Raw genomic sequence first — 11,822 nt, forward strand, 5'->3', positions numbered from 1 at the left:
ATTTCTTTGATTTGATATCTTCATGAAATCTACAAAGGAAAAAATATGGTGGTAGTTTGACCTCTCATTCTTGACATTTTCCATAGCCTTATCAATTCACTCAAATATAAACAGATTATACTTTTCTACTTAAAAACCCCCCAGTTTGTGAAACAGAAGACAAGGAAGAGGGTTTGGGGTCATTTACTGTTTTAAGTTATAGATACTTGCCACATACTAATTTGTTGTAGTAAGTATACATTACCTTAGAAGTGGAGAGAAAACTATGTTGAAATCTAAAACAGAGAAATACTCCAGACCAAATATTTTCCAGGATAAAATTTGAACTATTTAGTTATGTAGATATCTTTAGCCTAACAGAGTTGAGATAGAAAATCCTTCCCTTCTCTTGCAGATTCCTGCAAGACCCAACTCAAAATGCCTTTCTTTACTCAGTAGCAGAATCACTGCTCTGTCCCCTGGATGTATAGTACTGTGTTGTAACACAACAGCTTCTCCAGTTAAATTGTGATCAGAGCAGTAACTATGAATCGTAGTTTAGAAATGGCTGTATCGCCTTCCTTTTCTTTTCTCTGCCTTCCTTTCCATGCCTGTGCTAAACATACAGAACATTTTCAAGATAGTCTTTTGAATGAGTACTTATTTATGAATTAACATCATTTTCTAGGGCACTAGAACTCATGTCTGATGAACCAATATTATTTTGGTGGCTGGTGGCTTATATAGAGTAAAAGCCACTCATCCTATGAATCATTACATTAATCTTGAGAATCACTGCCATATATTGGCTAAAACCCAAGCTCCCAGCTCTCTTACTTACTTTTTAACTTTTTTTTCAAACTCAGGGCCTTGTACATGCTTGAGCATGCTAGGCAAACACTTAGCACTGAGCTGTAGCTCCACCCCCAAATGCCAGTTTTGGAATGAGACAGGAAAATTTTGTGAGTATGTGCATGTGTATGTTTTTATGTGTGGGATGTAGAGGCCAGAGATTGAATTGGGTATTTCTTCTCTTGTCTCTACCTTATTTTTAGTGACCTGTTATTTCACTAGTTTCACAAGCCTAGGTGACAAGTGTGCTTCAGAGACACTCCTGTTTCTTCCTTCCCAGCTGTAGGGTTATAGGCACTTGCCTCTACACCTCACTTTTACTTAAGTGCTGGGAATCTGAACTCAGGTCCTCATCCTCACACAACAAGCACTTTCACAGACTGGCCTATCTTCCCAGCACTCAGGGTTGGTTTATAACAACCAACAGTTCTTGGCTGTATGAAGCCTGACAAGGAATCTGAGTTCAGTGGGCTTCATTGCTTTGATTTTTATAAATGTACAGTCGATTTTTATGTATGTACAGTGGGAACAACTAAAAATGATATTATCTATCATAGTGTTTGTGAAAAATCAAGTGGTCATGAGAAGTTCTCATGAGTCTTTTAAAAATTATTCATCTTATTTTTAATTTTCTTCACCTCTGTGTGTGTGTGTGTGTGTGTGTGTGTGTGTGTGTGTGTGTGTGTGTGTGTAAGTGCAGTTGCCTAAAGGGGCCATAAGGGGGCATCAGATCCCTTGGAACTGCAGTTAAAAGTGTTTATGGGTTGTCTGATGTGGGTGCTTGGAACTGAACTGGAGTTTTTTGCAAGAAAATCATGCACTCTTAACTGCTAAGTCGGATCTCCAGTCCCAGGTCTTGTGAATCTCACCAACTGATACATTTCAGTTTCAGTGTATTTGTTGTTACTATAGAATTTAGCATTTGATTATCCTTGCTAACTGTCTAGAATGCTTCCTGGTTTTCCTCTTTTTGACCACATAATCTTCTCACATAATTATTTAGCGTTGTCTACACAACCTTACTCAGTGCTGGCCACAGACTTGAGTTTTAATTATTGGTTTAGGATAGCTTCTCAACATGAAAAGATAGCACTGGATTTGATATCAGGATATCAGAGTGATGTTACTTATGGTAGGTCATTTCCCATTCTCTGAGCTTCCTTAACTCCACTTGTAAGTTTAAGGAAATAGGCTTTTTGAGTCTTTTCTAGTTCATAATGTATGTGATTCTATTATTATTATTATTATTATTATTATTATTATTATTATTATTACAGTACTGATTCTTTTCTGAAATGAATAGTTGTACATTAAATAAATCTTTATGGCTAAATAGAAAACTGTAGGGCCTAGGTAAGATGACCAGCAATCTCAATTTGCCCAGAACTCCCCCAGTTTTGTACAGAAAATTCTGTGTTCCATGAATCCTCAGTCCTGGGGAAATATCCACATTTGGTCTTCATAGCTCTAGGGGAGTTTGAATAATAAGAGACATTATTTTTCTTTTGTTGCTGCTTGAAGTTTTTTTTTAAGTTGGGGTGAATCTTGAGTAGAAAAAAAAAATCACTGCACAAACCCACATTGTACAAATAAGATCCCTTCGAATAATATTTAAATATTGAGTCAGTTGCTGTGGACAACCTTCTGTGTGCCAATGTTATGTTAAACTATGCTGTCCAGGTTAGAGATATAGGTGATTCTGTCCCTGTACCTAGGCTAGGCAAGTGTAGGATTAAGTAGGGAAGAAAATGTAGGATGTATGTGGTGAGATTTCTCTTCCCTACTATTTAAGATGGCCATGAAGTTTTTCTCTCTCCATTTCCCCTCCTTTTTAGGGTTACCACACCTACCTTCCTGCTTCCATGGTCTTATTTGGCACTTACCACTGCATTTGGGAGTTTGACACACTGTAGTGGAAAAGAATAGGGGTTGGAGCTCAGAGGCCTCCATTACTTACTAGCTGTATGACTTACTAGGTGTGCTGGGATTCTGCTTATTGTAAAACAAAAGGATACACAACCACTTTACTAGATTGTTCTCAGAAGCAATGAGATAATTAATGTGCGCAAGATGCCGGATATTGTAACTGGAGGAAATGAGGGGCTCTTTTTATTTAATCTTCTTTCTATATAAGATCAATCTCATTCATGTGGCTTCAGAGAAATTCCAAGGAGGAAGTTGAGACCACAAAAGAAAGTTAAGATGGGCATGGATTGCTCTTTCACCTTTCACCCAGCGTGTGTGTGTGTGTGTGTGTGTGTGTGTGTGTGTGTGTGTGTAACTTAAGTCAAGACATTAGGCCCTCTCAGGGCCATAAAGACGTGGTTGTCTCATGGCTTTGCTTTCTCTGTGTGCCATGCAAGCAGCACGGCTTAGCAGGGTAGAGGAACCTGTATGGGAGAGCTGACTCCTCTCAACCATATATGTTCAAAGCTGATTCCTACCACCCTGCTCATATGCCATAATAGGAGCAGTCAGGTCTTCTCAGACAAGTTCTGGTGATGCAGGGAATAAGCCATGCATACCCATTTACAGGGAGGACTAGGTCACCAATGGAGTATCATTACCTGCTTTGCTGCTTTTTGTTTGGTCAGCTTCTGAAGTCCAAGAAGTTTCCAAGTTGCTTGTGTCTCTGCCAGTGCTGTCCTTTGTCAGAATTTTCCCTCCCCTCACCCCTGCCTCAGATTCCAGCAGTCTTCTCATTTCCTCCCCAGTTTCCCCAAAATGTTTCTCTCAACCTTACCACTGCTTACTCTTCCATACTTCACCCAATCCTAAGCCCAAGCCTTTATGGCTCTCCCTCTCCCTATACTACCACACTATCATTCCAGGAATTCACAGGACTCAACCTTAAGCCCTTCCCAAGTCTCTCTCTCCCCTCTCCCTTCCCTTTCCCTCCTTGCTTCCTCCCTTCTCCATTTCTCACTTCCTCTCCTTTCCCTCCCTCCCTCCTTCATCCTTCCCACCCCTTGACTCCTTCCCTCCTTCATCCCTCTCACCTCTTGCCTCCCTCCCTTCAGCCCACCTTTTGCCTCCCTCCCTCTCTCCCTCCCTCCCTCCCTCCCTTCCCCCCTCCCTCCCTCCCTCCCTCTCTGCCTCCCTCCCTCCCTCCCTTCCTCTCTTTTTCCCTCCCAAATTACTGATGTCTTTCCCTTTTCCTCAGCTAACCCAGTAAATCAACTTAAACACAAGCAACAGTTTCCATTGTTTATTGATTATCAAAAAAATTTTTACTTGAAAGTTATTTTTATTGGGAAAAACTGAAAATTCGTGATCAAGTAATATTGATTAGAAAATAATCAAAATCGGTCTAACAGCTACACTTTTCAGTATTAGTTTCTAATATCTAGTCTCATGCATATTGTTAGTGTGAATAGTAATGAAAACAGCCCCACATAATGCAGGGTTCAACGAGGGAGGGAGGCATGCAAGGTTGCTGGGGGAGAGCAGCTCAAAGTCGTCAGGTTCAGTCCATCATCCAAGAGGCAGCGTCGTTGTACAGGTAGCCTTAGTTCATAGCCAGGGAGGTTCAGTGGAAGATTCTGAGAGCAGCAAATGCTGATGACAGCTGAGGTAACAGAAGACAGATGGCTAGAAGTCACAGGACCCACCATCTAACCAGCAATTATTTCTTCACGCCGTCTTCGATTCCACCTGTGCCTGAAGCAATTGTAATGACAATAACGCGATGGAAAGGACACAGTTCGGGTGCTCCACTCGATGTTCGGGTCGTGGGTCTCAAGCCAGTGGATTCCAAGAATTAGAGGGTAACGTGGTGCGTGAATAATGTCAAACTGGAGCTCTTCAACGTGGTTTCCAATTTTGACTTCAAGAGGTGGTGTTTCTTTGGTTACGGGTCCATTAATTAGTGGACGCCCATCAACTGTTTCTAGCATGAGAGGGAAGATGTTATTGCGAATTGGTATCTTCTCTCGAAGAACCACAGAGCGATCGATGCTGTTTCTGTAGGAGCCTGAATCCACCATTGCTTGCTCAAAGAATTGTCGTCTTCCAAGCCGAATCTCAACAGTAAGCCATAGGGTACGAGACATAGATATTGGAAGAGAGGGGGACGCGTATTTATAAATTGGCCCGCCCGGGATCCCCCTTACCGCCGGGCCTCCATGTTTCCCGCCTGCTGGGCACGATGAGGCTTGACAGGGCAGTCTCTGGCAAAATGACCAGGATGGCCACAGTAGAGGCACAAGTGGCCTTCGCGGCGTCGGGCCCGTTCAGCCTCACTGAGATGGGGTCGATTACTTGTAGCTCGAAGAGCCTGATTTTCAGTTGGTGGACTCTCAGACTCATTTTCCTCTTCAGAGGACGAAGAATCGGAATCAGCCTTACCATCTGTCTTCTCTTCTAGAGTGACACACTGAATGATCACATCAGATAGGCTGGTGGCTGGACTTGTGCAAGACAGTTCATTTTGAATAGAACTGGCAAGCTCTTCTTGAAATGGGATGCAGAATGTGCTTTCATCCAAATTTAGCTCTTGAGCAATGAGATGGAAGCGGGTTGCAGATCTGTGGACAAGGCCTTCCTCTTGGCGCAGCTGGAGAAGGCCTTGGTTAGCTACTTCCATACTTTCTGGGTTGTCAAAGACATCTTGGAGCCCTCGAATGAACCTTCCAAATTGTTCCAGCAGGGGGTTTTGGATATCTGCTAAGGGCTGGAACGACCTTCCTGCCTCACCTATGAAGCTGCCAATAAAGCTTACCAGAGCTGCTTCAGTGAGATACAGGTGCCCTCTGGTTCTCAGGTAACTGTTCAACTGAATTAAAAACTCAGCGAGTTTCTGAGAATCCCCATGGAAGGGCAGAGGGTACTCTAGGGGCAAAGCTGCCGCCTCTAATCTGCTGTGGGCCTGTGGAACTGCAGAAGCTGTTCCTGTTCCCACAACTATGAGGCCCTCTAGGGACTCCTCAGGTACTGAGAGTTCTAGGAACTCCTCGGCATCTGAGGGGTCCAGGGGCTCCTGGGGCACCCGAGGCTCCAGAGACTCCCGGGTAGTTGGATGCTCAAGGGGCTCCAGCTGTGACGAGGTCTCCTGGTATTCTGGAACCTTCTGAGACTCCTCATCATTTGTAGGGTTGTGGAGCTGTGAATTCTGGAGCTCCTTGATGGCTGGGGTACCCTGGATGTCTGTGGGCCCTGTCTCCCAGACTGCTGGGAAATCATAACCCCTTGGGGATGCCTGGGGCTTCTGGGTTGCTGGGGACTCCAGAGCCTTCTGGGTCTCCTGGGGTTCCTTGGCTGCTGGAGACTTCCAGGCAGAGAGCTCCTGGAGCTCTGGGGGACTGTGGGCCTCCTTGGCCTTTGAAGGCTCTTGGAGTCCCCAGGCTGCTGTGGAGTCTGGGGGCTCTGGAGGGTCCCAGTACTCCTTGACCTCTGGAGGCTCCTGGGGTTCCCAATACTCCTTGAACTTTGGGGATAAATGGGGCTCCTTGACCTCTGGGGATCCCCTGAACTCTGTGATGGCTGAGGGTCCCCCAGACTCCTTGGTCTCTGGGGACTTCTGGGACTCCTTGATCTCTGGGTGTCCCATGAACTCTCTGATGGCTGAGGACTCTCTGGGCTCTCTAATGGCTGAGGGTCCCCTGGGCTGCTTGATCTCTGGAGTTCCCCCGGACTCTGTGGTCGCTGGGGGTTCCCAGGGCTTTTGTGAGGACCTGGCTGCTGGAGGTCCCAGTAGCTCTGGGGACTCTGGGGGCTCTTGGGCCTCTGAGGACTTTCGGAGTGGTTCATCCTCTTTGGCTGCTCCGGATTTCTGGAGCTCTGGTATCTGGGCCTGGAGGGCAGCATTTTCTTCCATAAGCCTCTTCACTTGAGCCTGCAGAACTTCATTCTCCAATTTCAGAGCAACATAGGAAGCTGCTAAGTCCTCTACCATCTTTTGAGGAAACGGGCCTGGCTTGGCAATTTGCTACCAAGAGAGATTGGGTAGCTGCCTGTGAGGTCCTTGCTGAAAGCGAGACTCACAGGCAGACGTCAGGCAGGCTCTGTGAGTTTTCCAAGGGGTGGGGATTTGGACCCAGCCAAGGCTGATTACCAAGAGGTCACTGGGAGCCTCTGGAGCTCAGCACCGGGAGGTGTGAGACCCACTGTGAAAAGAGAAGGAGCTGAGGATCAGAAACCGTGGAAAGCATTCTTTCAATTTAAATCAGCAAAATCTAACTATGCTGGGTTTCTTTTACCACAGGCTCATGTTCATGAAGTGAGAGTATATATACTTGTTCTGACCCCATGGCATTTTACTAGCACATGACCCAGACTTTACATGTCAGTTTGCATTCTTTTGAAACTTAACATTGTATCAGAAACAATTGCCCCATAGTCCTTTGTTTTACATAGTTTTTGATTTCTAGTGTCTGCCTAATATCTCCATGTAACATTTGGACGTTAACAGCTGCTTTCAGCGACCAAATCAGATGTTTAGAGCGATCTGAGGATTTTAGGTTCTGTGCTGGGGCCAACTCAAGAGATATTTTTGAGTGACTAGCATAGGAGTTAGAAAGAAACTCTTTCTCACACCTCAGAAATCATACCGCACAAATAACCGCACACAACCAGACACAGGAGAAAGCAAGCAAAAGTTGAGTAAATAAATAAATATACATATATACATATATTTATATCCAGCAAACACATGCATATTATTTATAAAATGTCTCAAAATAGTTAACAAAATCCTCTTTATAGAAGTACGTTACCATTCAGAGATGTGGGGCTGGAGCTCTGCCTGTCTGCGTAGCCATCGCTGAGGAGAGAAGTGTGTGAATGGCTGTGGAGGCTTGCCTTTTCTGCACACACTGAACTCAAACAAACACACCCACTCCCAGAACACGTTCCAACTCTCCTCCGTAACGTAGCTATTTTGAGTATGGAAGAGTGCTTTTTTTTTTTTTCTTTTGACAGTACCTCACAGTTCAGAGCTAGAAGGAAAGTAGGATGCTGCGCCGATGCGAGGCAGCTTCATGTACTCAGTCCTTGGTTACTTTAATAAATATTTAGCCAGGAAATTGGGAGTAATACCACTGCCCTTGTGAAAAGTTGCAAACATTTCTGAATGACCACAGTGGTTTGGGACTTGATTTTTTTTTTTTTATGTCTGTCTCACGTAACTTACCCGTACTCTATCCACACTGGGACGTTTGTTAAATTCTCCCTTAGAAAGCACACTACAAGCCCCCTCAGTCCTTTCTCCTGCCTACCTATTCAGTCCCAAGGGTCTCTCCTTGCAATATTTTCTTAGAATCTTTACCATGGACAGATCTAGGCAACTTAGAGTAAGGATGCCAGAGAGGCAAACTTCTGATGGGTACTTGCAACAACCCCATAAAGTCCTTGGCTGATTCTGAATATACCTACCCAGGGTTCTTCTGCCCCAGGTGACTCCTGGCAGCACACAGGTACCCCGCTTTTACTTGTCTCTTGCATAATGATTCTGCTTCAGATTTGACTTTGTCTTCTTATGCCAAATCACAGTTTTATGCTGGGCATGAATCATGTGGCTGTTTTAAGCAAGAATCAGGACAGCTATTTTAATTGCAGTAATGAGTTATATAAGGCCACTTCAAATCACACACCAATTCAGCCATGGTCCCAAGTCTCTTTTTAAAAATCATCAGCTCCCCTTATTAGCATAGTGGGATAAATCCTGGTGATGGAAGATGCCCAGCAAGTTGACTGCCTAGGCTAGCTGAATCTGAATGCAGAGGCATTAAGAAGGAAAGTAGAATTATTTGCAGATTGAATTTGTTCTCTATCTTCCTTGCAATTATTTTAAAAATGAACTACAGGTAAAAAAATCACCATTATCAGACAATTTATTCTAAATTTTCAGAACATTGAAGCATTCTTTACTGCTGAGAAGAAAAATTACAGTTGATATTGTCTTCATCAATTAAAAAACCAGGAGGACAGTTATAGTTATGACTATAGTTGTTTTATTTCCATATCATTAGTAAGTGAGCTATTTGAGGCATAGTTTAACTTATTTCAATTGTCTGATGGCCATACTTACACAAACCAACTAGTATCACTGCTGTGACATTATGCAGCTCTTCCAGAGCTACTGAGAGTTTTAAAGTAATCTGTCTCCAAACTAAGGCTCTTCAAAGTGTTATGCTCTCTAGCATCTTGGATTTTTTCTTTATATTTAATACTCATTTGCTATTAAATAATCCTTCACACCATAACCTTTATGCTCATCTATACTAAATTTACACAGATTTCGTAAACTTTTTAGTCCTTCTAAAATTTAGAGTCCAAACCTCGGTTTATGTAACTGTGCAATGGAGCTAATAACAGTATTTAACTTTGTAGGGGTGGTACAGATAATCAATCAAATGTTCATGGATAGAGGTGAGTGCCCATAATCCAAACAGTAGGGAGACAGGTGTGGGAGTATCAGGAGTTCAAGGTCATTCTTAGCTACATAGGAAGTTTCAGGCCAATTTGGGCTATGTGAGACTCTATCACACACACACACACACACACACAGACACACACACACACACACACACACACACACACACACACACACCAAACAATGAATGAATGAAACAATGTGTGTAAAATGTTTACCAGAGTAAGACAGGCAATCACACTTAATAAAAGTTAAGAGCAATAATAAGCTCTGCAGCAGCAGTGACAATTTTAATTTATTCTTTTTAATCATCTTTGAATTATTGAGTTGGATATGTAAACTTTCCAGAATTGTTAGTTTGAGCAAGGACTCCCATATGAAGAAATCTACAGCACATGGATTTTACAGCATTAATTTTTCACCATTCCTGAGCCTTTCTCTTTCCTTCTTTCCTTCCTGGTTGGGTCATGGACCATTTACGTCGCCAAGTAATTCTCTTGAATCAGAACTGGAGGCACCTAAAGTGGGAAGATGAGGTGATTAACATGGGGATTTTGGAGCAGCCAAGATAGATGTTTCAAAAGTCCATGGACTAAAGCACCAGACAGTGCCTTGCCTAGAGGCATATTTATTCAGTGGGTAAACACCGGGACCTTTCTTCCCTGACTCCCCCTCACTAAAGAGCAAAGACCAAATTTCAATGTCCTTAAGTACAAGTTCCAAACTGCCTAAACATAGAGAATTATTCTCTTTTGAGTGGTTAAAAAAAAAAGAGAGAGCTACACTGAGCTACTTTTGTCAAAATGCCTAAAGTGGTTTTAATATCCTGAATTAGTCAAGTAAGAATAGGAAAGTAATCACATGCAACTTTCATCATATTCCCTACTTTCTAGTCCTTCTTGCACTCAGAATATGATGGAGTTTATAGAGTCTTTAGTATGGTTATGAAAACAGTTTAAGGCAGTGAATTTTTGTTAACTAGGCAAATGAATATTTCAGGAAAAAGAAGACAAATCTGTTCATTTAACAGACATACAAAGCCTGCACAGAAATAAGAAATGTTCATGTTCAGTTATGTTAATAAGTTGCATATGTTGATTGTTAGCTTAGGAAGAAAGAGAAGGGAAAGGTTGGATGAGATGGAGTTCTACTTAGTACATTCCAATGCGAAGCGTGATTTTATTTTGTTGGTAAATGTACAATCTGAAACATTTTAGATCTCTGCCAGGCTCTTTCTCCTTCAGGCTGGCTGCTCTGCAGCTTTAAGCAATGCAATCTCCTGCTTTTCTCTATTAACCCTGCATAGAACCAACAGGGCAGGTTACCCCACAGGTCTCTGGCACAAAGCCCAGTTCCCCCTTGGGGGCAGTCCCACCCTGGTGTCTGTTGTGTTCAACATGTTATTCCTATGGTTACGTTAGAGCTCGAAGTGCTTTCTTAAATTTAACCCTTTATGTGCTTAGGACAGAATGAAGCCTCTTGATTGTCAGCAACACACCATAATACACCAAGATGGTGGTAATTACTAATTCCTTTGGCTGCTGAAAAGCCAGGAAGGGCTTCTTTCTGAATATGACGGGGATTCTGAGCACCTGCTCATAGGGTGAAAACGGGTTCCGTCTCAGGAACTCTCTGGGGAAGTCAAGATTTGTTGTAGTTAAGCCTCCCTTAGTGACATTTACCATCTTCCCATTTTATTTCTTGCCCCACACTTAAGAAACCTTTCCTTCTTGTCAGATGTCACTTGGGGAAGGGAAGATCCTAGTGCATAAGGCTGTAAAGGGAAATTTCTTGGGGGGGGGGTCTTAGAATTTTGTAGGGTATTTTGAAAGAATGCAAGCCCTTGAAAATCTTTCTGTTAGAAAAGATATTTTAGGATAAAGAGAACATTTAAAAGGCATACATACAAGCACCACTAAATGGACTCAGCAGGCTGTATTTATGTATATGTAAAAATAAAGAAAAAATGCCATGAGTTTGAAACGGAGTAAGGGGAGAAACATGGGGAGGGAGAAAAGGGGAGAAATAATATAATTATACTTTAGTTGAAAATTTAAAACCTAAGGAAAAAATATGGCTACAGTATAGCACCTAGCATTAGTTAGCATGTTTGCTTTATGGTTTCAGTTGCATGGCTTCATTGAACTCTGGTGATGTAATAACCTAAGTGCCTTAGAATGACAAGCTGCAGCATGTCAGGGTTATAGGAGGCCTATATGAAGAGAGAGGATCTGATCTTCTTCTCTACTGGCTGCCATCTCCTCTCTGGTGTCTTTTAATATTGGTTCATCCAGAAAGTAAACTTAAGTCTGTTCAAGGCCAAAGGAAGAAGGGAGTGGAAAGAGAAGGAAGAAAGGGTAGGAAGACGGTGGTGAGTACAGGAGTGGAAAGAGAGAGGGCTGGGAAGGAAAGCAGAAGAAAGAAGAAAAGAAGAGGGAAGGAAGGTTTACACTCTTTTAAAACTCAACAAATGTATCACTTGGTTATTTAAAGGCAAAACTTCCAATTATGCAGTTTATCATTTTGAAAATTATATAAATGGAGTCTTTATTTTTCAGTGTTTAGGCTTGCAGGTAAAAATCTTTTGTTTTATTTTTGTTTTTGAGACAAGATTTCTCTG

General features: G+C 42.6%; 1 protein-coding gene across 2 annotated transcripts; it reads right to left on the reverse strand.

The window, feature by feature from the left end:
• Nucleotides 1–4,925: 4,925 nt before the first annotated feature.
• On the reverse strand, nt 4,926–6,809 carry Rtl3 (retrotransposon Gag like 3). Of its 2 annotated transcripts, XM_036175512.1 has the most exons (3): nt 6,509–6,809; nt 6,221–6,247; nt 4,926–6,148 (listed from the first exon to the last, which is right to left on the reverse strand). In XM_036175512.1, the coding sequence occupies exons 1-3, from the start codon at nt 6,722–6,724 to the stop codon at nt 4,940–4,942; spliced, it is 1,452 nt and encodes a 483-aa protein (XP_036031405.1). In that variant the 5' UTR covers nt 6,725–6,809; the 3' UTR covers nt 4,926–4,939. The 2 variants fall into 2 exon arrangements, with proteins under 2 accessions (XP_036031405.1, XP_036031404.1); XM_036175511.1 differs by having other exon boundaries at nt 4,926–6,112; nt 6,179–6,809.
• Between the last annotated feature and the right edge of the window lie 5,013 nt (nt 6,810–11,822).

This window comes from Onychomys torridus, chromosome X (genome assembly GCF_903995425.1).
Source record: "Onychomys torridus chromosome X, mOncTor1.1, whole genome shotgun sequence".
In the NCBI taxonomy this organism is placed as follows: domain Eukaryota; kingdom Metazoa; phylum Chordata; class Mammalia; order Rodentia; family Cricetidae; genus Onychomys; species Onychomys torridus.

Bases quoted from the DNA above. Each gene is read 5' to 3' on its own strand.
- Rtl3 (XM_036175511.1), bottom strand. From the start codon at position 6,724: ATGGTAGAGGACTTAGCAGCTTCCTATGTTGCTCTGAAATTGGAGAAT. The intron at 6,113-6,178 runs GCAGCCTGGGGA...GAGCTCCAGGAG, and splicing joins CAGAGCCCCCAGACTCCACA to CTCTCTGCCTGGAAGTCTCC.